Source organism: Cervus canadensis, chromosome 1 (genome assembly GCF_019320065.1).
Source record: "Cervus canadensis isolate Bull #8, Minnesota chromosome 1, ASM1932006v1, whole genome shotgun sequence".
NCBI classification, from domain to species: domain Eukaryota; kingdom Metazoa; phylum Chordata; class Mammalia; order Artiodactyla; family Cervidae; genus Cervus; species Cervus canadensis.
In genome coordinates, this window is record NC_057386.1 from 75,922,674 (window position 1) to 75,948,470 (window position 25,797).

Sequence of the window (25,797 nt, forward strand, 5' to 3'; positions counted from 1 at the left end):
CTAATATTGTATAAAATAACATTAGGGAATTTATCAGGTAACACTTTTAGCAGTTGGTTCCCCATGTTTAAGAGTCAGCCTTTGATGCTTTGCTTGTGTCTGACAGTCCATTCCTTAGCTCCGTGCCTGCCATAAGATCTGAAAGCTTTCCTGGGCTAGTATCTTTGAGCCACTTCATTTTAGCTTTTATGATTTGAGGTTTCTGTGATTCTCTACACATGAATCTACCATTATCAATCATTTCATAGCTGAGTACCTATTCCACTTAATTTTTATAAAATCAAGACTAATCATCAGGCTCTTGGAGCATAAAAGGGATTCGGTTTAATAAGACAAAAGTGATTCTTGGAAGGGCAGAGGAGTCAGGGTGGCAAGGAAATTAACATTTTATGAAAGAAAGCATGTGAGTTGCTAGCACGGCTCTAAAATGCTGGGCTGCTGATGGATTTTCTTACTTTAGATACACAGACATAATCCTTGTAGTTTTCTATTTGCCTGGAAATCATTTGCACTAAATAATCCACTTGGGAGAGTTCCTCTGTCAGACTGTGTCAGGAACTGGGATTCTACACAACTTACAAGCTTACAAGTTAGCCCGCTTTGATTTCGTGAATGCTTGAAGATCCGAGATGTCTATGTCCAAGTCCAAGGACTCTGTCCTTCATGGCTCACAGCACGTGAGCTTCATGCGGATTTGCTTCCATTTCCCACCCTCCCCCAGATCCCCCTTCCCCAGACTGGGCACCTGCACACACAGAGGGCTGTTATGTGGGCAGAACGCTTAGCTCACAGGAGCTCTTGCCTTAATTTTAAGGCAAGTGGAAGCAAGCTCACTCTTCAGTCTCTATGAAGAGTAGAAGGCATGACCTTGTCCCTTAGAGATGTTCTCTGCAAACACAGCTTCTGAAACGGCATGGGTAATGGCCAGGCAGGGCCGTGTGCTCTTGGCAGACCAGCAAGAATGGGCAGTGACACTCAGGCCCCATGGCAGACTGCCTCAAACCTCTAACCTCTTTAGTGCATGAGAGATTCCTAATTTCCTTCCTCCTTCTTTATACAGTTATCTCGAGGGAAACAAATGGAACAGATAGGGCCAAATGTCTCATAAGGTGATGGTGGGATGTGTATCAGTCAAAAAGGAAGCAAACTACACTATCTGGCATTGGAGAAACAAGAGTAGAAGTCAGTGGCATAGTTACAGTAAACACATTTTTAAATACATCATATTTTGTAGCCCCCCCACCCTTTCTTTTTCACTATGTCATCAAACTTTGCAACAATCAGAAGGCAGAACAAGCCTGTCTGTAGTTTGTTTTGAAAACAAATGGTTAAAATTATTAATTGCCAGGGTAATTAGTAACACTTAACACCGCAAAAGCAGATCAAGTCTTCCTCAACTTGAAGCAAAGATTTGTCCAGGCCCCCTTTCTTCCTCTTCTCTAATGAGGGAAGAAAACAAGAGAATGCCTTGCTGCTAAGGGCCAGGCGCCTTGCCTGTCCTGCTCAGATATGGCCTTAAAGCTGTAGAAGAAATAACTCCTCAAGTTATCGAAAGAGATGAATAACTTGACAGAACCCAAGAATTCTTTGCTACTCATCCTTGATGGTAGAATTGTGGGTTTTGGAATCTGAAGTAGGTTTTTTGGTATGTTCTACATGAAGCAAGTGTATGAGAAAATAGGGTGTAATTTTCATTTGGGGAGAAAATTGATATGCCCTTCAAAGGCATCCTGGAGTTCTTTCTTCTCACAGAAGTTTCTTCAGAGGCAAGTGCTATGGATCTTTCTGTTTCAGGGCATTCATTTCGCTTAAGGCACTGTTTCTCCCCCTTAAAGAGTTTTATTTCAAAATAGGTTTTCATATGTTTTCTAACAAGCATCACTGGCCACAATCCAACTCAGCATTTTAACATTTCTGGCACGTGTCTCTGTGGTTTAGTTTTGGATTTTAAGTAAAAGTTACATAATCTACTCTTAACGTCACCTCAGCAAAATGTCATCAACTTTGAAAAGCCACTGGCTTGGCCATGCTGTAAGTGATCACCTGCAGACATGGGAATTCAAGTGCTTGGTGGCCTGTGGGTACTAAGAGTGTCTGAACAGAAAGCCTCCTATACCTGATGCCTTAAATTCCTTGAAGAAGAACCAGCTGATTTTCTTAATTCATATAACTCAATTGGCAGCACAGTGCCTCATACATGTCTGTAAATGCTGGCTGAATGAGCGAATGAATGAACCTTCTGTTCTGGCTCCTTCCTTTTTTTATCTCATGAAAAGCAGATGTGTCTGTGCTGCGATAGAGGGTGCCACAGTATTTCCACAGCGCCTTTTCACTTCAGAGCTCACATGGCTTTCTACCAAATTACCTCACTGCCTCTTAACACAGCCCAGTGGGAAGGGAAAAAAGCCAATCATTTTCTTTATGGTCTGAGTCGTGGCTCTTCACACTTACAGAACATTAGGCACATGTGAACCATCACCTATAGTGACAACTGGGGTCACCTATCATAACATGTCTCTGGCAGCTGTTGGGAGATCAGAATACACTAAAAGACAACATGACTAACATCTGGGGCCATAGAGAGGGAAATGCTGACTTGATGCCATTTATTCTCTTTGAGATGGTACACTGGTGACCTCTAGTGGCAAAATTGATTCAAGATACGTTTCTGTTTCACCACGAAAAATGTTTATTTCAATCCTCCTGTTCTCCTTTCATTTAGTAGCATTTTCTACTTGTAGGAAGACCTTAGATATGCACAATGACTTATGTGTAGCTGTTCATATCCAAACATTACTTTTTCATTTCATAAACTCAACTTTTGAGCTGGAAGAGTTCTCAGAAGAATTTGCCCATTTTATTTCATTATCTGTGGAAAATGAAACCTAGAAAAATAAAATGACTTGCCTGAAGTCTCCCCTCAGGGGTGGATCTAAAAGTCTCCTGAGTCTCAGGCTCTTTCCAGACTTCAGAGGACTGCAGCAGCCTTAGGGATTTTCAAGGGCAAACTGCCCATATAACCCCCTGCCCCCTGAATCTCTAAGTCACAAAATAGTGAACAAACAAAATGACTGTTGCCTTACAACATTAAGTTTTGGAATATGTGGTACAGCAATAATAATCAAAACAAAGAATTTATTTAGGAAATTTCTGAGTCTATAAAAAATACTGAATAAAAAATAACAAAATGATGAACACTTGTAAGGTATAAATTAATCTTCTATTAAACATCAGCTATAAAAAAAATCAAAGAGCTCTCAGACCAAATGAATACATATTCTAATTGACAGAAATAAGTTCTCCTTCCTCCATTAGACTGCACATTTTAAAGATATGTACATTTTAAAACCATGAGCCCAAAAGAAGACATATGTGTTCTGTACCCTATAAAAATAAATATGTGAATCTCAATCAAAAAGTGTACTTTGAACTCCTAATGTGTTGGTCACTTAGAATATAGAAGTCTCTTAAAGAGTTTATAATCTAGTTGTAAGACACATCGAACCAAATATTAGCTGGTTTCAAAATATCCCCCCTCCTAAATACTTGCTAATTATTAAAAGAAGGAGTAAGACACCACTGTAAGCAAGGGATCAAAGTGAACCTCACTTGAGTTCTCCACACCCTCTCCAGCATTTATTGCTTGTAGACTTTTGGATAGCAGCCATCCTGACTGGCGTGTAATGGTACCTCATTGTGGTTTTGATTTGCATTTCTCTGATAATGAGTGATGTTGAGCATCTTTTCATGTGTTTGTTAGCCATCTGTATGTCTTCTTTGGAGAAATGTCTGTTTAGTTCTTTGGCCCATTTTTTGATTGGGTCATTTATTTTTCTGGAATTGAGCTGCAGGAGTTGCTTGTATATTTTTGAGATTAATCCTTTGTCTGTTTCTTCATCTGCTATTATTTTCTCCCAATCTGAGGGCTGTCTTTTCACCTTGCTTATAGTTTCCTTTGTTGTGCAAAGGCTTTTAAGTTTCATTAGGTCCCATTTGTTTATTTTTGCTTTTATTTCCAATATTCTGGGAGGTGGGTCATAGAGGATCCTGCTGTGATTTATGTCAGAGAGTGTTTTGCCTATGTTCTCCTCTAGGAGTTTTATAGTTTCTGGTCTTACATTTAGATCTTTAATCCATTTTGAGTTTATTTTTGTGTATGGTGTTAGAAAGTGTTCTAGTTTCATTCTTTTACAAGTGGTTGACCAGTTTTCCCAGCACCACTTGTTAAAGAGGTTGTCTTTTTTCCATTGTATATCCTTGCCTCCTTTGTCGAAGATAAGGTGTCCATAGGTTCGTGGGTTTATCTCTGGGCTTTCTATTCTGTTCCATTGATCTATATTTCTGTCTTTGTGCCAGTACCATACTGTCTTGATGGCTCATGCAAACTAGTATAGCCGCTATGGAGAACAGTGTGGAGATTTCTTAAAAAACTGGAAATAGAACTGCCATATGACCCAGCAATCCCACTTTTGGGCATACACACCGAGGAAACCAGATCTGAAAGAGACACATGCACCCCAATGTTCATCGCAGCACTGTTTACAATTGCCAGGACATGGAAGCATCCTAGATGCTCATCAGCAGACGAATGGATAAAGAAGCTGTGGTACATATACACCACTCAGTCATTAGAAAGAATTCATTTGAATCAGTTCTAATGAGATGGATGAAACTGGAGCCCGTTATACAGAGTGAAGTAAGCCAGAAAGATAAAGACCAATACAGCATACTAACGCATATATATGGAATTTAGAAAGATGGTAAAGATAACCCTATATGCAAAACAGAAAAAGAGACACAGATGAACAGAACAGAATTTTGGACTCTGTGGGAGAAGGTGAGGGTGGGATGTTTCGAGAGAAGAGCATCGAAACATGTATATTATCTATAGTGAAACAGATCACCAGCCCAGGTGGGATGCATGAGACAAGTGCTCGGGCCTGGTGCACTGGGAAGACCCAGAGGAATCGGGTGGAGAGGGAGGTGGGAGGGGGGATCGGGATGGGGAATACGTGTAAATCCATGGCTGATTCATGTCAATGTATGACAAAACCCACTGCAATGTTGTGAAGTAATTAGCCTCCAACTAATAAAAATAAATGAAAATAAATAAATAAATAAAAATAAAAATAAAATGGAAATATTCAAACACTAAAAAAAACAAAACAAAACCAAAGTGAACCTCACTAGTAAAGGGATAAATAGAGAGTATGTACCACCTGATGGGGTGCAATGAGCCAAACACAGCATCACTTCCACTATTGCCAAGTGTATCAATGTTGAGGACCCTTTTACAAAATAACTGCCCTCTAATCTTTCAAAGTATCCGGGTTGCAGAAGTCAAGTAAAGATTGAGGAATTGTTCCAGACTGAAGGAGGCTAAAGCGACGTGACAGCTGAATGCAATGTATGATTCTAATTGGATGCTTTTACTGTCATAAATATAATCAAGACAACTGGCAAGACTTAAATGCACTTTGAAGATGAGGTGACAGTAATGTACCAATGTCATTTTCCTGACTTTTTTGGTTGTACTGTGATTATGAAGGAGAGAGGGTCCTTGTTTGTGGGAAGTGCATACTAAAGTATCCGGGGAGGATGGGGCATTACATTGGCAGCTTACTCTCAAACAGTTCAGGAGAAAGGATCCTTCTTCATGGACTTTCAAATTTTTGTACTTTGAGATTATTTCATAATAAAAGTAAAACTTAAATAAGATATGACTGTGCTGAAGGGTGGACTTCCCTGGTGGCTCAATGGTAAAGAATCCACCTCCCTATGCAGGAGATGTGGGTTCAATCCCTGGGTCGGGAAGATTCCCCTGAAGAAGAAAATGGCAACCCATTCCAGTATTCTTGCCCGGGAAACCCCATGGACGGAGGAGTCTGGCGGGAGTCCCTGGGGTCGCAAAGAGTGAGACACGATTGAGCAACTAAACAACAAGGGCCGAAGGGTGGCATTTTCAATTTATGTCTTATCTCCCCTGCTCCCCACCCTTTGTGCCTAGCATGTCCTATAGTCAAATCTACCACTTGCTACATTTTATTTCACTAAGGCACCTGATTGCATGCATCACTAGAAAGGCAGAAGGCAGTCGTGATATTTTGATAGGGGCCCTTAATCCTAAAATCTGAGCAAACTGCAGGAGATAGTGAAGGACAAGGGGAGCCTGGCGTGTTGCAGCCCATGGGGTCACAAAGAGTTGGACGCAACTGAGCAACTGATCAACAGCAATCCTAGCACTGGTACTTTCACATGCTTCTCAAAATCAGCACTCCTGTTAGGATTTGTGTTTTACTTCCATATATCAGAAAAACCTTTTAATTTTATCATTAAGAAAAAAATTGCATAAATAGAACATGAAAATCTCTTCACACTACTAAATACATTTTCCCGAGTTCTCTTCCATCCTAGTCCATACGCATAAATTACTTTCACATGGTTATGATCACAACTTGGGTGCGATTTTATACTCTCTATCTCTCGTCTGAGCATACTCCAGTATTGTTAGTGAGCCTCAGGGGTGCTTCTTGCCCTCTGATTCTATGATTACATTTTGAAACACTGACCTCATAACATAACTAGGGGGCCATATTTCATTGTCCAGCACCTGAACACCTTACTGTTTCCACCCTGTCAGTATAATGCAGTTATGCTATCTGGTAATCTGTGTCCTGATGTGTTGTCTTATGATGAAGGCTTTGAAGTCACTCAGACCTGGACTGCTTGCCCAGTTCTGTTTCATATTAAGTTGGCCAAAACAGTTGGTTCAATTTCCCCATAAGATGGTACAGAAAAACCCAAACGAACTTTTTGGCCAACCCAATACAAGTTCCTAAACCTTTCTGAGTCCGAGTCTTCAATCTAAAAAACAGAGGTAATAATATCTATTAATATAATATCCATTAATATAATAATATCTGTTATGCTATTTGTGAGGATTAAATAAGACAATGAATGTGAAATTCTTAGCACAGTGCCTGGAATGTATTAAGGTCTCAATAAATTTTATTATCATTTATCAAAGGATACATGACAAAATGTGGCCTTACTCCAAATACTTAGTTTTGTGACTCTTCTAGTTTAATTGTGATGGGTGATGAGTTATTTTTTAGATGACATCACACATCCAAAAGTTCACTAGAATTTCTAAAGAAACCAACTGATTCTCTCAGTTTCTCCAGATTTGAGAACCTATGGAAAAAATAAAGTGACAACTGACTAATGATCTTTCTCCAATGTCTGCTTTAGTTTTTCTGCATAGTACCCCTCAAAAAAAAGTTTTAAAAGTCCTTAAAAATGTAATCACTGGAGCATGACAGAAGTATTACACACAGTTTGCTTTCTAAAGATAACTAGTTTGCTGTGAATTTGCCTAATTTCTTTTATGTCAAATGATTACATACTATGGAAAAAGGATAATGTCTCAATTTACAAAATGAACCAATAAAAGAGTTACTGCTTTTTTAGCAGAAAAAAATTCTACAAAACTCTATTCTTTGGGAAATTCCTTGAAATATAGTAATTGTGTATTTGATGATCACTAAGTATTTCACAGAAAGGCATTGGCTGAGAAATTCAGTCTGCCTGAATTATAACTGCCAACTGTTGAGTTGCTCAAATTATACATCAACTATGTTTTATTTAACATAAACATAGGAATTCTGTTCTTATAGTATATTAAAGCAAAAGGGCCAGGAGTCCACTGTACGTTGAGGAACACTGTCCTGGCACAAAGCTCAGGCCATTTAAAATACTAAAATTAAAAAAGGTAAGGAAATTGTTGACAAAAATCTCCTAAACTGTGGTGTTGGAGAAGACTCTTGAGAGTCCCTTGGACTGCAAGGAGATCCAACCAGTCCATCCTAAAGGAGGTCAGTCCTGGGTGTTCATTAGAAGGACTAATGCTGAAGCTGAAACTCCAATATTTTGGCCACCTCATGAGCTGACTCATTTGAAAAGACCCTGATGCTGGGAAAGATTGAGGGCAGGAGGAGAAGGGGACGACAAGAGGATGAGATGGTTGGATGGCATCACCGACTCAATGGACATGGGTTTGGGTGGACTCCAGGAGTTGGTGATGGACAGGGAGGCCTGGCGTGCTGCAGTTCATGGGGTCACAAAGAGTCGGACACGACTGAGCGACTGAACTGAACTGAACTGAAATACTTCTATAAACAAATCTTTCTGAATAGTTATCATAACCTTGGAAAAACCCACTAACCTTGCCACCAGCAATGCAAATGAAGGCTCAATAGTCACACAGATGGGCAAGTAAGAGTTGTCTTTTGTCTGTTGGGAAAAGGGAGTGAAGTTTCTCAGAATGGATAAGAAAGGACGAATGTGTCTTAAAATGCAAGCTTTTTCCAAGAGTTTTTAGAGTGTCATGGTACCAGCAAGGAGAAAACCATGCATGTGCACAACCAAAGTCATTAAGCTGACAATGAAATGTGTGTGTGAAAAAACAGGGGAACAATGATTAAATGGGGAAGCAAGCCAGTAAGGGCTAAGAAGAGGCTACTGTTGGCTGCGAGCATCCCTGGGGGGCTGGTGGACGGAAGACCCAGGTTGTTCTTACAGAAAGGCAGCGAAGGAGGCTCTCTGTTCTCCTGGACCATTCATGTGGGCTGCCACTGAGCCCCTTCTGTTTCCAGTGTCAAGTCCAAGGATGAAAAAAAAGGCTGAAGCCTATCCGTGAAAGCACAACATGTCTTTCTGAAACAGCTTTTCCAATAACTGATTCTGCGACTGGAGTACATACTATTTCCTGTAGGGTCACTGAGAGCTTTGGGATCATTCAAAAATTCTGTTCCAAGGGTTGATGAACACAGCTAAAGCTGGTCCCTCCAGTCTGCCCTGTTTTTTCAGCGTAAGCCTCCTTCTCTCTGCGCTCCAGATTCTTTTTTCTGAGGGTCTCTCAGAGGAACTCCAAGGGCCTCTAAGGAAACCAGGCTCTGACCCTCAGATTCTGAACAGATCAGGTAGGCTGGAGGCCTGTGAGGAAAAGTGGTCCAAAGCTCATCCAGTCTAAATGGGGCCTTTGTGATATGAATGTCCACATAAGGAGAATAGCCACCTAGGCCCCCTTCTCAGCAGGAAAAGGACCTAGGGAAGGGCAGCATCTCTTTAGCTCATGAGCTCAGGTAGATAAAATTCATCCTTGATTTTTTGAATCTCATCTGGATTTTTCTCTAGGAAAAAGAAATTAGCACAATTATGAAGGATTTCATATAAAATTAACATTCTTTCCCCCATTTTTGTTGTTGTTAATCTAATAAAGGGGCTTCCCTGGCGGCTCAGCAGTAAAGAATCCACCTGCCAATGCAGAAGATTCAAGTTCGATCCCTGGGTCGGGAAGATCCCCGGAGAAGGGAATGGTAGCCCACTCCAGTATTGTCGCCAGAAGAGCCTGGCAGGCTACAGTCCATGGGGTCGCAAGAGTCAGACACAACCTAATGACTAAATCACCACAATCTAAGAAAAAACACATTGCTGATGCAGGGCCATTGATGGATGGTTTTGTCTTTTAAAAGAAGAGTCAAAATACTACTTGTGTTTTGATAAGAAAATTAGAGAATACTCTAGATTACTGAAAATATTTAGATACTGTCCTAATATTCCATTTCTTAAGCTTGTTTATTAAAACTAGGTTTTGCATTATGCTAGATTATTACAGTTAAGTAGATTTCCTCTGATGGAAGATTTTTTTTCACAGAAAGAGCACTTACAATTTCTAGCAATACATTAGTGATCCCAGAGTCATAGCATTCTCAGAAACTACTGAGAAGCAAAATTAATCTCCTTTTTCTTATTAAATCTCTTCCGCTGAATCTCTAGGGCATTTTACTGGGCCAGGGAGGTATTTTTAATGTCACTATCTATATTATATTCAGCTGGCAGGAAATGAGACTTCACTCAGCCAATGTCATTATCTCTACTCATACAGATCCCAAATGCCAATTAAGATTTGCTGAAACTTTCTGCCATCATTGGTACAATGAACACGCTCGTTCAAATCCACAAGAAACATTTCTACTGTGCTAGAGATGATCTCTCTTGACATCTCTAAGGATGTCTGAATAATCTTTTAAGTTAATATTCATGGCCAAATGGGTGGCTGGTGTAAACTGAGGTGACGTGGGGAGCATATCCTGACCAGCACACGTGACCAACCCTCTCCTCATCCGTGTGTAAGTACGTAAGGATGCCACCACTCTGAGACTCTCACCACCACCAGATCCTCCCATGAGGGCCAGTGTAACCCAGCCAAGCCATTACCAGCAGGGTAGGGGACATTGGAAACCTACTGGCTGCAGACAGTGGCCCCACTCACCGTCAGAGAAAGGCCTGCTCCCTGTCTCAGGCAAGATCCTGCCATGGCTCTCTGTGTTTCCCAGCTGGGTAGCCACGAGCCTGTTTCCTTCTTTAGCCTGCATTATAGTGGAGGGTGAGATGAAAAGGAGTACAGGCCCTTGATACCTTTTACTTGGAGTGCTAACTAATGCAGGGCCTCATGTCTGATCTGCTGCATGGCTGAGGGGATGGCAGATGGCCTTCAGAAAGCTTTTCACACCCACCCTCCTTTCAGCAGGGCATGAGGCAGGTATTGTTACATTTTCTGTACGGTGGTAGAAAGCAGCACCAAATAAAAGCACACAACAATTGTGCCACTTCTTCAGGAGGCTTATGACCACTTTACAATGAAGGCTAATTGGCTGATGCCAAAAGCAGACGCAGAAGCAGCTTTGAATATCATCCAGGAGAGTTTTAGCGAGCAGAGTCAGGAAGGAGGCTGAGCCATAAAAGAGGTCGGCGTTGAGAAGAACATTGGCAGGGAAAAGGTGAGGGCCAGGATGAAGACGACAAAGAAGAGCTGTCTTATTTGTATCAGAAAAGAATCGTGCTCTTGTTAAAAGAGTTTGTTCATCTGCACCTCCCCCTTCTACCACAAGCCTCTTTATCAGGAGGACGTCAACAGCCAGTCCCGGCTGTGTCCACAGGATGCTGCTGTTACCATGACAACCGATGTGACCAAATCTTGGAGCCTTGAAGTGGGCAAAGGAGGAACTAAAACATACTGAACACTTAGTAAGCCAGATTGTTTCGGAAATTTCCTTTATTATTTCATTTAATCTTCAAAACAATTCTGAGACATATTCTTAGGATCATTTCACAACTGAGGAAACTGAGGCTCAGGGATGTTAAATAACTCGCTCAAAGTCCAACGGACTCAAACCCAGGCATTTCTGACTCCCAAGTTCAAGCCTTTTCTGCCATACTACGCTGAGCTGATTCTCCAAATAGGCAAGTCCTGTCTACTACCTGGTATGTGATGGTAGTGGTCAAAAAATGTTTTCTGAAAGCAGAACTAAACTGACCTAGAAATGGAGATAGGAAAGAAATGATTTAAGAAAGTTGACCCTAGCAGTCGATTCTTGGCTAGGGGCTCTCATCCCAGTGTATACAGAAACTCAATCAAAATTATTTAGCAAAAATGTTTTGAGCATCTATTAGGTACCAGACATTGGGTTAGGTGCCAGAAATACAGACATTTTAAAACCCAGGTTCCATCTTTTAGCAGTTCACAGTCTCTTAGCAGAGGGTAGAGGGGCTCGTATACATACAAGCTCATATAATATGCTATGAAAAAATGTAATTTTGGAGTTTTCGGGAAGGAGAAAGGAAACTTAAATCAGTATGGGAAGGCCAAGGAAGGCTTCCTGGAGAAAGTGATGCCTGGGTGGGTTCTTAAAGAATAAACAGGAATTAGCCAGGCAAGAAAGGGTGAGTGGTATTATTCCAGGCAAAGAGAGCAGTAGGAGCAAAGTCCAGAGGCATGAAATAGACAGCGTGTGCATAGGACGTTAAGTGTTTCCTACTGAGCTGAAACCACGTGGCAGGAAATGACACTGAAGAGATAGGCAGAACCAGGAAGAGGGAAACTTTAAATGCCACGTTAAGTGTTTGAACTTCTTCCAGCAGGGGATGCAAGGCATCGATCGGTCTTTGCAGGGAGAGGCAGTGATATGGTCAGTGTGGAGGAGAGACTTGAAGGGATAAGAATTGAAATAGGAAGAACAGTTGGGCAGTTGATGCTGTGGTTTATGTGGGAGATAATGGGGGCCTAATCAGGGAAGTGGTGGTGGGGGTAGAGAAGGCCAGATTGATTTGAGAAACATTTTCAAGGTCAAGTCAACAGGAATAAGCAATTTGATTGGGTTGTGAGAAATAAGAATGGGACAATGGCATGTGGATTTCTTGCTTAAGGAACAAGGTGGATGATGGGACCATTCATTAAAATTATGAATCAGAAGTGGGAGCAGATTAGGGAGTGTCCATGGGATAAGAAGAGATCATTTGACAACTGGGACGTAACTAGGTATTTAGCAAGCAGTTGGATTATGAATCAGAAGCTCTAAAGAGAGATAAAGACAAATCATGAAGATTTGAGAAGTCTGAAAATAGATTCTTCTACAGTCACTTTTGTCCTGAAGATGTGTTTTATTTGGACTTCCATGATATTGTTTTAAAAATCAGGATTAGGTGGAAAACATAAAAGAATTAGGAAGTTGCACATCCCCCCCCCAAAAGAATCTATATTTTGGGTGTCTCTTGAAAATTCTGCTTTTTTTGCACTTCTGTTCTTTCATGACAGTAGTCAGCTAGAAGTAGGAAGAAGTGGGGCTCTCTGAGGAGGGCACATGTTCTGCAGGAGCCTCTGTCCTCACCTGGCTGGGCCCTGGCTCAGGGCTCAGCATTGTTTGCTGTCTTATCATCACTATCACTGTTGCCTTTCTTACAGTAGAGTTAAGAGAAAAGTAAACTTTTCTTGTTCTCTTATCCTAGTTAAAAGTAGAAAATGAAATCTAGTCCAAGAGGACTGTGTTTTAAGAAAAAAGGTGTTGAGAAATGAATAATGTTCCCATATATTTGATGTGCAAACAATGCATATCCTTGTTGAAAGAATTAAACTTCAGATATCACTGTGAAATAAACAGTATTAATATTTCTGTCTGCTGTATTTAAAAGATGCGTGATGACTTCCCATTTGTTTGTATCTCCTTTAATTTCTTTCATCACTGTTTTGTAACTTTCAGGGTATAAGTCTTTAATATTGTTAAAATGTCCATACCACCCAAAGCAATCTACATGCTCAATGCAGTTCTTATCAAAATCTCAAAGGCATTTTTTACAGAAGTAGAAAAAACAACTCTAAAATTAATATGAGACCACAAAAGACCCCAGATAGCCTCAAAAATCTTGAGAGAAAAAAAGAACAAAGCTAGAAGTATCATACTTCCTGATTTCAGTGTAATAAAATATATATTACAAAGGCATAGAAATTAAAATAGTAAAAAAAAAAAAAAAAACTTATGGTACTGACATAAAGACATACATACCACCCTATAGAATACAGAGTCCAGAAACACATCCATACATGTAGGTCAACTAATCTTCAACAGGATGCCAAGAACATTCAATGGGGAAAAAATAGTCTCTTTAACAACTAGTGTTAGGAAAACTGTACACATACAGAAAAATGAAGACCTTTATCTTACGCCATACACAAAAATCAACTCAAAGTGGATTAAAGACTTAAATGTAAGACCAAAAGCTATAAAACTCCTAAAAGAAACTGTAGAGGAAAAGCTTTGTGACATTGGTCTTGGCAATAATTTCACAGATATGACACCAAAAGCATAGATGACAATGCAAAAATAGACAAGGAAGATGACATCAATGAAAACACTTCTTCACAATAAAGGAAACAATCACTCGAATATAAAAGAAACCCGCAGAATGGGATGAAATATTTGCAAATGGTATAACTGGCCATTTAAAAGGTTAATTTATACTAAAATATCTAAGGAACTCCTCAGTTACAAAAATGTCGATAACCCAGTTAAAAATGGGCGAAGGACTTTGATAGACATTTCCTTAGAGAAGACATAAACATGGCCAGCAGGTAAGTGAAAAGATGCTCAATATGACTAATCACTAGTGAAATGCAAATCAACATCATAACAAGATCTTAGCTCACACCTGTTATGACGGTAATCAAAATAAAAAAGCCCCCAAAGACTACACGTGTTGGTAAGAATATGGAGAAAGGGAAACACTTTATCTACTGAAGGGAATGTAAAATGATGCAGCCACTATGGAAAACAGTATTGAGATTCCTCAGAAACTTAAAAAGGGAAGTACCGTATGACGAATAATCCCACTTCCAGATGTTTACTCAAAATCATTGAAATCAGGATCTTGAAGAGATAGGACCACTCTCATTTCACTGCTGTCCTAGTCACAGTAGCTTAGATGTGGAAACAACCAAAACATCAAATCAGCAGGTGACTGGATAAACAAAAAGGTGATATATGTGTACAATGGAACATTATTCAGCCTTAAAAAAGAATGAAGTCCTGCAGTATGTCACAATTGGATCAACCCTGTGGACATTATACTCGGCAAAACAAGCCAGTCACAGAAGGACAAACACTGTATGATTCCACTCATATGAGGTATCTAAGATAGACTCAGAAGCGAAAAATAGAAGCGAAATGATGACTGCAGGGGCTGCGGCAAGGGGAAAGAGGCAACTGCTAGTCAACAGGTATAACATTTCAGGAATGTAAGGCTATTCTAGAGATTTGATGAATAGCACTGTGTCTGTGGTTAATGGTGCTGTACTGTTAAAGATGTGTTAGGGAGGGCTTCTCTGGTGGTCCAGTGGTTAAGAATCCACCTGCCAGTGTAGGGGACGCAGGTTCAATCCCTAGTCTGGGAATGATCCCACATGCTGCAGGGCAACTAAGCCCAAGAGCCGCAACTACTGAAGCCCAGGCGCCTAGAGCCTGTGCTCTGCAACTAGAGAAGCCACCGCAACGAGCAGCCTACGACTGGAGAGTAGCCCCTGCTCACTGCAGCTGGAGAAAGCCCACGCGCAACAAAGAAGACCCAGCGCAGCCGCAAGTAAATAAGTGATTTCTTAAAAGAGTATTTAAAAGACCTGTTAAAGGAAGGAGATCTCATGTTATATCTTCTTACCACATTCAAAGTAAAAAGTTTAAAAACAAAAAGATACGTAATGGAAAAACCTAATAAACTGAAATAAGTATTGAAATTTCTTCAATAGTTTGTTTAGGAAACTGAATGAAATAAACGATGATAGGCCATTGCCCCGTTCCTACAGATACAGTGCTTGGCCCTAAAGGGGTTTATTTTACAAGCTCTGTTTTAGGGTCACTGGTATATAGCATGGACAGTAAGAGTGGAACAAGAGGGAGAGGAAAAGCAGGCCAAGAGCAGAATCTTGGGGAAAGACTTAGTACCACTTAGACCAGAGATTCCCAAACTACCTTGGCTCACAGTGCCCTTCATTTTAAGTAATTTTTTCAGTGCTCCAAGGCCAAGAGAGACACCAAACAGTTCCACAAATTAAGTATTCACATCCAAACACCTTAATAAGTGTTTGTGTCCTTAAAACTTAGTAATCATTTGGAAAAAAAAAATACTGCACCTAAGCTGAAAGACATTTCAATTTCTTTAAAATTTCATTCTTCAGTAACACACTTACCTAACGGGATGTGTGGGCCTTCTGGGCACTTCACAACTTCTCCAGCCTGCTCAAACTGACACCCTTATTACCTGTTCTACATCGATTTTTACACAGAACTTGCTTTTTATCACACCATTGGCAGGAAACCCAGCATGGAAAGAGATGTTACTGAAAGAAATGCAGTTCAGTCTAATGTGAAATTGTGAACAAGCTGCATTTGTTTCATAATAATTTGTCTTCCTGTTTTTATTTATCAAGGACCAAGAACCTCTTATTAATAACAGCAAACTAGTATCCCCACATCAAATTGATACATTTATCTCCAAAAGCCAGGGAACATGGGGTTTCAGTTCTTTCCTGCTACCAAGTACAGGAACAACCTCCATTTTCCATCTTGGAATGCTGAAACAGCAGAATTAGAGCTAGTGCCTCAGCCCACCACTGGTTCCCACACTGGACCACCCCTGAAGGCCCCTGATGCCCTGAAATTCTGTGACTCGTCCAACTAGGAATGACGAGGCTTTGAGTCGGATCCTGGTGCCCTCAAAGCCCTCCTTCTGCTGCCGCCTCTCACACTAACAGGGGTATCCTGCTTACTCCGTCCCCGTTTCTCAGTTTATTCTGAGTCTACGCCCCTGGCCTCAGACTCGGTTAGCAAGCAAAACTTCGATGGAGACCCTCTCCATTGGCAGCCGTGGATTGGACACCTGAGTTCAGATCCCCGCCCTCGTCTCTTTTCATCCGGCTGGAAAGTGTGAGGGTAGCAGATGGTGAGATGCAGACGGCAGAGTTGAGGCCCTGCCCTGGGCTGGATGAAAGACCTCGGTTTCACAAAGACGCCTTCTCCGCCTTGCCGACCATCGCTTTCAGGCCCAGCGCACGTTACAAGGGAGAAAGAATCCTATCCCGGGATGGGGGGCGAATTCGGAGCAAGCCAGCAGTCTATAGGAACCGCAACTGCCCCATGGCATATAGGACTCCCCAAGCGCATGCCCAGCGCTCATCGTGCCTTCCAGAAGCTAAGGGGCAAGTTTCCCTGGTCTTTGATCTCTTCACTGCCTTCTCCAGCCCTGTCATTTTTCTAAAACACCCTGATGGGAGCATGTGAAGGCCAGCCGTATCCCTCTTCTTCGACAAACCCCAGACCTTGTTGTACCTCTCCTCCCGTCGTAAAGACTGAAAATGCTCCTCTTTGATTTTTCAAAGCCCTCAGCATGTTTATGCGGTGCCAGGAGGGGAAGCTGGCTGGCAGTTTGTGCTAATTGTCTGGCCGCACTTTAGAAAGAGGCTTTTTGAATCTGAGCATTTAGGGAGAAAGTGGAGAAGCGTGGCTGTATGAAAGAGCAATTGATGTTAAATATTCATGCTCTGCTCTCGGTTAATCAAAATCAGTAACCCCCACTGCTTAGCTGAGTCTTGCTGGCTTCTATTAATAACTATGATTTTGCTGAGGGAACTTGGATATAAAACAGTGCCACTAACACACACGCACACACACAATACTTGGGTGCTTATAGGCGTGAAGTCCTTCCAGTTAACATTGTGCAAGGTGCAAGAGATGCGGGTTCAACCCCTGGGTGTGGAAGACCCCTGGAGGAGGAAATAGCAACCCACTCCAGTATTTCTTGCCTGTAAAATTCCATGGACAGAGGAGCCTGGCCGGTTACAGTTCATGGGGTCACAAAGAGTCAGACTCGCCTGAGCGACTGAGCATGTACTCCCAAGTCAGACAGTGTCTGTTTTCTCCCCTATGTTGAACGAGCTGTAGTTATCCCTTCCATCAGCATGTTAGAAACACCACTCCCTTCTTTTTCCTTCTTTCACGTGGAATTCAGCAAACTTTGTCCTTGCTTAAAAACCAGACATGTTCTGTGACAAATTTTAAAGTGAATTGCAGAGTATTCTAGTTCATTTACCAGAAATGATGCAACTTCACATAACAGAGAAGAAATAGACTATAATTGAACAAATTCGGGTAATAATATCATAGGTTGCTTTAGTAACAACTTTAAGATCATGTTTCCTGAGTCTCCAGGAAATAAACATTTTATATTTTTATTTGTTGATTGATTTTTAAAGTACATGTAATTCAACCACAGGAGCTTTTAAAATAATCACTGAATTTGAAAGGAAAAAGAAAAGTAGCTCTTAAACATTTTTTCTAGCTTTTTTTTTTATCAAGTTTTCTACAATGACTATGTTTTACCATCATAATAAAAACAATAACAATTATTGTTTTACAAAGCTGCTGAGCACTTGCTGGATTTTATGTTTTGGAAGTCATCAGTTTCTTCCTTACCTGTGTCATCTGCAAGAGAAATGTTGGTGAAGGCACGATCCTCCTCTTCCTCTTTGGCGGACCCGTCCATCTTGTTCACTTTCAGGCCTGTTAGTGACAAGTATGAGGGCAGGGGAAAACGGCTGTCCCTCATGTGATCGCCCTGGTTAAATCATTAATACATGAGCGTCCACGCAGGTGCTATCTGATACTTGTAAGAGCCACCCTCTTCCTGTTTTCCACCTGAAGAGTTCTTACTGAGTGTTCTAACCGGAAGTGGTGAGAGGTTAGGTCTGCAGGTTAAAGAGTTACAACCCTTGAAGCTGTTGAACTGGCACTGGGGCTGCACTCTGGCTGGGTGCCAAATCCAGTGTCAGCCTCCTGAGACTGAATTGCCCGAGAACATTGCCCCAGAAGCCCTGCAGTGAGGTTGGGGAGAGGGAAATGTATTTTATGTGATCAGTACATCTTTTGGATGCCTACATAAACTTCTTAGGGATTTGGGTCAGTGACCTACTAGCATGACTTGGTTACAGAGCCTCGATTTCCTGTCCTTTATCAGGGTGTATTCTGTAAGGATTAAACATAAAAGCACTTGATATGTGTCAACTATAATAATGACCCTAAATGATATGCGAGGGACTAAGATTCTATACACATTAAACTCATCAATGCCCTTTCATATTACTGTGTATGTACCTCACTCCATGAAAGCTCGTTAAAATGTCAGAATCTCCTTTCTCTACTTCTGGAGGGGCTGAAGGAGAGAGATGTTGGCCATCCCAGTCCTGAAGCCTAGGGCCCTTTGCTAGAGGAGGAAGCCCTTTTTTATAGATACGTTTCTTTGTCTCTTAGTCCCCATGCATATACATAGACAAACCCAAAATGATTTTAGAATTTTACATCATCACTCTGTAAGGGGTGGAAATCAGCCAAATCTGATGAAGAATTTCAAGCAGATATTAAAACTGAGTTACTGCAGGCCACATTTTGCTCTAAGTGTTTTGAACATTGGGATTTTTTTAATTCATCTGAGTTCATTGTTGCTTTATCAATCAAAATGGATGTAAGCTGTTGGAAATCCTGAATGTTAAAAGTTAAATTCACTAGAACAGAATTGCCCCTAATTTTCCAATTCTATCCTGCACGTATTTGTGACTGCCTATTTGATACACCTGGGGGACTTTGGAGGGCTCAAAGTAAGAAATAATTATTGCTGTTAATAAGCTTAATAAAAAGCTCAAAAGCAAGAGTCCTTGAGGTTTAGAGAAGGTAAAGATCTTAAAGGCTTAGAGAAGATGACATTTGAGATGCATGACTGGTGACAAGTGTCATCCAAAAGGCAAAAATGGCCAGATGGTGAGTGCATTCTTGGTGAAGGGGCATGGGCAAAGGCTCAGAAATGCAGAAACACAAGGCACATTTGGAAACCAAGAGTGGAAGATACAAGCAGCTAAGAAGTAGGAGATCAAACCAGTCAATCTTAAAGGAAATCAACCCTGAATATTCATTACAAGGACTGTTGCTAGGCTCCAATACTTTGGCCACTTGTGAAGAGCTGACTCACTAGAAAAGACCCCCTGATGCTGGGAAGGATTGAAGGCAAAAGGAGAAGGGGGAGACAGAGGATGAGATAGTTAGAAAGCATCACCAACTCAATGAACTTGAATTTGAGCAAATTCTGGGAGATAGTGGAGGACAGAGGAGCCTGGTATGCTGCAGCCCATGGGGTTGTAAAGTCAGACCACAAGAACAACCACAAGAGGTAGGAGATAAGGCAGCATATAGGTTAAGTTCAGAGCCAAGAGAGCTTGAATGCCAGACTGTGTTAGTCCAAGTCCTCTAAGAATCTGACACTAAGGTGAGATTTAAAGGGAAGGAAACAGGAAAGGCTGCGAGAGCCATCAGACCATGATGCAGAACTGACCCAGAGTGAAGACAAAGCAGAATAGGAAGTCTGACTTATCCTTCAGAGTAAGGAAATTTCAACAAGCTTGTCAAAGAAGACTTGAGCCAAAGTTGACCATAAGAGGAGTCCTTTGCCTCCCAGGAATGACCTCCCTTAGCATTTCTGCAGGCAGTTAGTTACTGGCTAGGAGCAGCTGATGGGAAATGAGACTCTTTGCAAACACGGTGTTGGATTTCAGAGCACAGCAGCTGGAGCCCTTCCTCAGTTACCCAAAGTTGAAGGTCTACAAGGCATATGCTAATGGCCACAATATAAGCTGCTTTTTAAAGCAACTGTATACATAATCATGGAAGCATAGAAATACCTCTTTTGCCTGATCCATCTTCTGTCAGTCCTAGAAATAATAGCACACACTGAAGTAATTACTATGTGCTAGGCAACAATCCCATGAAGTAGGCACTAATATTATTAGTGCCTATTTTAAAGGTGAGCGAGCTGAGGCATGGAGAGATTAAGTAAAATAATAAGCAACTAAATAAGGCTAGGATTGTAATCCAGGCCCTCTGGATCTGGGGTCTGTGCTGTTAATCACTATTATCCTTATTCCTGGCAAAGAATTTAGAAACCAAAGGGTGTGTTTAGTTTAACTTGTGTATATGGGTTTTATTATTATAACTCGTAGCCAATTGTACTTTTTGTTAGGATTAGCCTAGGCACTTATTTTTGTTGTGATTGTTGTTTTTGTTTGCTTGTTTTTGCCTTCTTTCTGATCACTTTCAGTGACATTTCTCCTAAAGTATCTATCTATCTCCTAAAGTATCTAATGGACAGAGGAGTGATGGAGATAAAAACTCAAGTCAGTCAGCTCTGCTACCATTCCCATAGTCTTTGGGCAAAGTTATAATGGGAAAGATATTCACCTTTAACTAGAGTGGAGAATTATCTGTGGATTTAAATTGTCTATGGCAAATATTTACTCCTATGTTTTCTTCTACTAATTTGATTGTTTTGGTTCTTAACTTTAGGTTGTTTATCCGTTTTGAGTTAATTTTTGTACATAGAGTCAGGTAGGGATGCAGCTTCCTTCTTTTGCCCTTGGATATCCAGTAGCTTTGTGATAAGTCTTGAAATCAGGAAGTATGAATAATCTACCTTTTTCTTCTTTATTTTTTTTATTTTTTATTTTTTTGGTCAGAATTCTGTTTTATTTTCTTGTCTGTGTTTTTTTTTCCCATTTATTTTTATTAGTTGGAGGCTAATTACTTCACAACATTGCAGTGGGTTTTGTCATACATTGACATGAATCAGCCATGGAGTTACATGTATTCCCCATCCCGATCCCCCTCCCACCTCCCTCTCCACCCGAATCCTCTGGGTCTTCCCAGTGTACCAGGCCCGAGCACTTGTCTCATGCATCCCACCTGGGCTGGTGATCTGTTTCACTACAGATAATATACATGCTGTTCTCTCGAAACATCCCACCCTCGCCTTCTCCCACAGAGTCAAAAGTCTGTTCTGTACATCTGTGTCTCTTTTTCTGTTTTGCATATAGGTTTATCATTACCATCTTTCTAAATTCCATATATATGTGTTAGTATGCTGTAATGTTCTTTATCTTTCTGGCTTACTTCACTCTGTATAATGGGCTCCAGTTTCATCCATCTCATTAGAACTGATTCAAATGAATTCTTTTTAATGGCTGAGTAATATTCCATGGTGTATATGTACCACAGCTTCCTTATCCATTCGTCTGCTGATGGGCATCTAGGTTGCTTCCATGTCCTGGCTATTATAAACAGTGCTGCGATGAACATTGGGGTGCACGTGTCTCTTTCAGATCTGGTTTCCTCAGTGTGTATGCCCAGGAAGTGGGATTGCTGGGTCATATGGCAGTTCTATTTCCAGTTTTTTAAGAAATCTCCACACTGTTCTCCATAGCGGCTGTACTAGTTTGCATTCCCACCAACAGTGTAAGAGGGTTCCCTTTTCTCCACACCCTCTCCAGCATTTATTGCTTGTAGACTTTTGGATAGCAGCCATCCTGACTGGCGTGTAATGGTACCTCATTGTGGTTTTGATTTGCATTTCTCTGATAATGAGTGATGTTGAGCATCTTTTCATGTGTGTGTTAGCCATCTGTATGTCTTCTTTGGAGAAATGTCTGTTTAGTTCTTTGGCCCATTTTTTGATTGGGTCATTTATTTTTCTGGAATTGAGCTGCAGGAGTTGCTTGTATATTTTTGAGATTAATCCTTTGTCTGTTGCTTCATTTGCTATTATTTTTCTCCCAATCTGAGGGCTTCTTTTTCACCTTGCTTATAGTTTCCTTTGTTGTGCAAAAGCTTTAAGTTTCATTGGGTCCCATTTGTTCCAATATTCTGGGAGGTGGGTCATAGAGGATCTTGCTGTGGTTTATGTCGGAGAGTGTTTTGCCTATGTTCTCCTCTAGGAGTTTTATAGTTTCTGGTCTTACATTTTAGATCTTTAATCCATTTTGAGTTTATTTTTGTGTATGGTGTTAGAAAGTGTTCTAGTTTCATTCTTTTACAAGTGGTTGACCAGTTTTCCCAGCACCATTTGTTAAAGAGGTTGTCTTTTTTCCATTGTATATCCTTGCCTCCTTTGTCAAAGATAAGGTGTCCATAGGTTCGTGGATTTATCTCTGGGCTTTCTATTCTGTTCCATTGATCTATATTTCTGTCTTTGTGCCAGTACCATACTGTCTTGATGACTGTGGCTTTGTAGTAGAGCCTGAAGTCAGGCAGGTTGATTCCTCCAGTTCCATTCTTCTTTCTCAAGATTGCTTTGGCTATTCACGGTTTTTTTGTATTTCCATACAAATTGTGAAATTATTTCTGTTTTTCTTCCTTAAATAATGTTTTGACTATTTGGGTCCCTTGCAGTTCCATATGAATTTGAAGATTGTATGAATTTGGCAATGAATTCTTAGATTTGACGCAAAAAGTATGAGCAACAAAAAATAAATAAGTTGGATCTCATAAAAAGTTGAAATATCTATTAAAAACATTATCAAAACTGAAAAAGCAGCCTATAGGATGGAAGAAAATATTTGAAAATTGCATAGCTGGTAAGGGTTTAATGTCCAGAGTATATAAAGAACTGTTCACAACTCAACCAAAGAGACAAACAACCTAGTTTTTAAAATGGGCAAAGAGCATGAACAGACATTTCTCCAAAAAGATATACAGATGGTCAATAAGCACATGAGAAGATATTCAGTATCACTGGTCATTAGAAAATGAAAATTAAAACCATAGTGAGATATCACTTCATACCCCGTAGTATAGCTTTAATAAAAACAACAACAAAAATGGAAAGTAAGTATTGGCAAGGATATGAAGGGATAAGTACCTTTGTACATTGGTGGTGGGAATGTACAATGATGCAGTCACCATGGTAAACATTTTGGCAGTTCCTTCAAAAGCTGAACGTAGAGTTACCATATGACCCAGCAATTCCACTCCTAGGTATTTACCTACAAGAAATTAAAGCATATATCCACACAGAAACTTGTATTATAAATATTCATAGCAGCATCCCAAATGCCCATCAATGGATGAATGGAAAAATAGATTGTGATATATGAATACAATGGGATTTTGTTCAATAATAAACAGAAACAAAGTTCTGACACATGATACAACTTAGATGGACCTTGAAAACATTATGTTAAATAAAAGAAGCTAAACAGAAGAAGTCACATATGATCCCTTTTATATGGTATAACCACAATAGGCAAGTCTCCAGAGGCGTAAAACAGGGCATAAAGGAAGGAGGGAATGTGGAGTGATTACCCAGTGTCTGTGGGATGTTCTTCTGGGTGATGAAAAAGTCTGAAACTAGAGAGAAGTGGTGGCTGACCACATAGGGAATGCACTAAATGTCCCTGATTTGTATTCTTTATTATACTTCATCACTTGTCATATCAGTGTCACCTCATTTTTTAAAAAGATTAAGAAAATCCAATCAGGAAAAAAAAAATGATCTATGGTTTGCCTGTCTCTCCATAATTGGACTTCCCTGAATGTTCAGATGGTAAAGAATCTGCCTGCAATGTGGGAGACCTGGGTTTGATCCCTGGATTGGAAAGATCTGTGGTTTTCCTGTCTCTCCATAACTGGGCTTCCCTGAAGATTCAGATGGTAAAGAATCTGCTTGCAATGTGGGAGACCTGGGTTTGATCCCTGGGTTGGAAAGATCTGTGGTTTTCCTGTCTCTCCATAACTGGGCTTCCCTGAAGATTCAGATGGTAAAGAATCTGCTTGCAATGTGGGAGACCTGAGTTTGATCCCTGGGTTGGAAAGATCCCCTGGAGGAGGGCATGGCAACTCACTCTAGTAGTCTTGCCTGGACAGAGGAGTCTGGGGGCTACAATCCATGGTGTTGCAGAGTCAAACAGGACTGAGCAACTAACACTTTTTCTCCATAATAAGAATGAATGATTTGAATTATTTCCTTAAATCATAACATACTCTACAATCTCAAATTCAGCATAAGGCTAGTCTATCACATATCATAGAATTAATAAAGCCAGGATGGACCTTGTATCCTCTCTACCGTGTCTCATACAATTAAAAAGGCTAGGAAGGAGGTTAAGGTAAGGATGCAGAACTTTATTAAAATACAATCTTCCCTAAAACAGGATTCAAAAGCATAAACATTAAGATCAAAATAGTTATATAACAAATCATTTTCACTCATTTTAAACTGGGGTGTGTGGGATATAATTGTGTGTGTATATGTAGGTATGTGCATGTCTGCATGTTAATAGGTGTTGGGGTAACAGAGCTGAAGAAGACGTAAACTTAAAAGAATTAGTAAACTAACCAGGATTCTCACACTCTCTGTTATGATCTCAAGATTCAACATGAGTACTGAAGCACATTGGAAGCTAGTGTTTACTGTGGGCTTTCTCGGAGTTTTTTCTAAGCAATGACTCAGGACACATTTCTAAGGGCTCTGAGTACCAATTATGACATCTGGAGTATATGTAATCAGGAGATTCCTGGAGAGAAACTGGCATCTCTGAAGGAGGTGCTAAGCATTCCTCTGCTGTATAAAAGGTTTTCTTTCTTTAGGAGTAATTTCATAGGACTATTTGGATATTTTTGACAAATTAGTGCAAATTGGATTAATTCAACCCATTAGCTACAAAGGGGGCTAATGTGATGGCAGAACTTTATTTTCAGGGTATGTAGCTAATAATGATAGCTATTATTTGTTGAGTGATTACTCTATGCTTATCACTATTCTAAGTGTTTACCTGTAACCAGCCTCATTATTGCTTACAACAACCCTGTCAGGAAATGGACATACTTGCCTAAGACTCACAACCAGGAAGTGACAGCGCAAATTCATATCAAGGCAGTAAAGGTCTAAAATCCACATTCCAACCACCCTGGCACATGACCCCTATAATCACAGGTATTGAAATACACAATCTGATTAATATTGGATTCATATTTCTATGCATTGATTTTAAAGATAAAGATCAAATACTAAAATATGTAAGAAAGTAAATAGGAAATTTTAGATTTATACTCTTCTCTAGGCAAGAAGGCAAAGCGGTTTGAGGAAGCTTTACAAATAGCTGAGGAAAGAAGAGGAGCAAAAGGCAAGGGAGAAAGAGAAAGATATGCCCAACTGAATGCAGAGTTCCAGAGAAGAGCAAGGAGAGAAGAAAACCTTCTTAAGTGAACAATGCAAAGAAATAGAGAAAAACAATAGAATGGGAAAGACTAGAGATCTCTTCCAGAATATTGGAGATCTCAAGAGAACATTTTGTGCAAGGATGGGCATAATAAAGGACAGAAATGGTAAGGACCTACCAGAAGCAGAAGAGATTAAGAAGAGATGGTAAGAATACACCGAACTAAACAAGAAAGGTTTTAATGACCTGGATAACCATGAAGATGTGGTTACTCACCTAGAACCAGAAATCCTAGTGTGTGAAGTCAAGTGGGCCTTAGGAAGCATTACTACAAACAAAGCTAGTAGAGGTGATGACATTCCAGCTGAGCTATTTAAAATCCT

At 40.4% G+C, this 25,797-nt stretch overlaps 1 protein-coding gene and 1 long non-coding RNA gene across 4 annotated transcripts in view; one reads left to right on the forward strand and one right to left on the reverse strand.

The window, feature by feature from the left end:
• Nucleotides 1-18,065, reverse strand: part of SCOC (short coiled-coil protein) — a 38,614-nt gene extending 20,549 nt beyond the window's left edge. The window contains exon 1 of one of the 3 annotated variants that reach the window (XM_043485880.1): nucleotides 17,856-18,043. In XM_043485880.1, the coding sequence (XP_043341815.1) occupies nucleotides 17,856-17,988 (133 nt within the window). In that variant the 5' untranslated portion in view covers nucleotides 17,989-18,043. Of the gene's footprint in view, nucleotides 1-17,855 lie in introns of all 3 variants that reach the window. The other 2 variants (XM_043485876.1, XM_043485890.1) reach the window with 2 other exon arrangements.
• The window catches only part of LOC122452392, a 123,719-nt gene that overhangs the window by 9,274 nt on the left and 88,648 nt on the right, over nucleotides 1-25,797 (forward strand). The gene's annotated exons all lie outside the window — the stretch shown is intronic.